This window comes from Penaeus monodon, chromosome 30, assembly GCF_015228065.2.
Source record: "Penaeus monodon isolate SGIC_2016 chromosome 30, NSTDA_Pmon_1, whole genome shotgun sequence".
In the NCBI taxonomy this organism is placed as follows: domain Eukaryota; kingdom Metazoa; phylum Arthropoda; class Malacostraca; order Decapoda; family Penaeidae; genus Penaeus; species Penaeus monodon.
In genome coordinates, this window is record NC_051415.1 from 14,350,981 (window position 1) to 14,351,644 (window position 664).

Sequence of the window (664 nt, forward strand, 5' to 3'; positions counted from 1 at the left end):
TAGGAAATTATTACCACCATTATCATCAAATAAAGGTAGCTGGTCTGTCTGTGCACAGATAGCCTAAAGAGCAAGCCACAAGGTGCTCCAGCATGCCAGCACAAAAGCAAGTTATGACAGCTAGAGCTATAGAGTAAAGTCCAAAATATCTCTGTAATGGCAAAAACCATACCCATGGGTATGGAGTCAGTGATAATGTTAGATTAATAAAACACTAAAAAGGAAGACAAAAGTAGCAACAACAAAACATGGTCAAACACAAAAATACCTTCATTTGGACCACACTTAAGGCAAGAGGAACGAGACCCAAAGTTGTAGAACTGACATGACCCACATGTCCAGCCATCTCCATAGCTTCTAGATGACCTGTCAAAATCAGTTCCACTGCTTCTGTTTCCTAGATGGGATGCATTACAAAAAACATTCATTTGATACAAAAAGGATTGACAGATGATGATAAACTTTAACATCTATGAAATATACACCAGAATTAACATTTCACATTATAACAAACTACTGAATAAGCTGTCACACAAAGAAGTAGCTGAATGCTGGTGATCATCTGGGCTGAAAAGAAAGCCAATGTAGTTACTTACTGAAGTCATGACTTGCCGTTGACTGAAAATACCGAGAATCCATATCTGCAACAATATGATTTTAAAAT

The 664-nt window shown here is 37.3% G+C and overlaps 1 protein-coding gene across 1 annotated transcript in view; it reads right to left on the reverse strand.

The window, feature by feature from the left end:
- LOC119592298 (probable ATP-dependent RNA helicase DDX43) overlaps positions 1-641 on the reverse strand; it is a gene marked incomplete at both ends in the record, with an annotated part of 26,395 nt that extends 25,754 nt beyond the window's left edge. The window contains 2 exon segments of the mRNA XM_037941126.1: positions 269-397; positions 597-641. Coding sequence (XP_037797054.1) covers positions 269-397; positions 597-639 — 172 coding nt within the window.
- Positions 642-664: the final 23 nt, after the last annotated feature.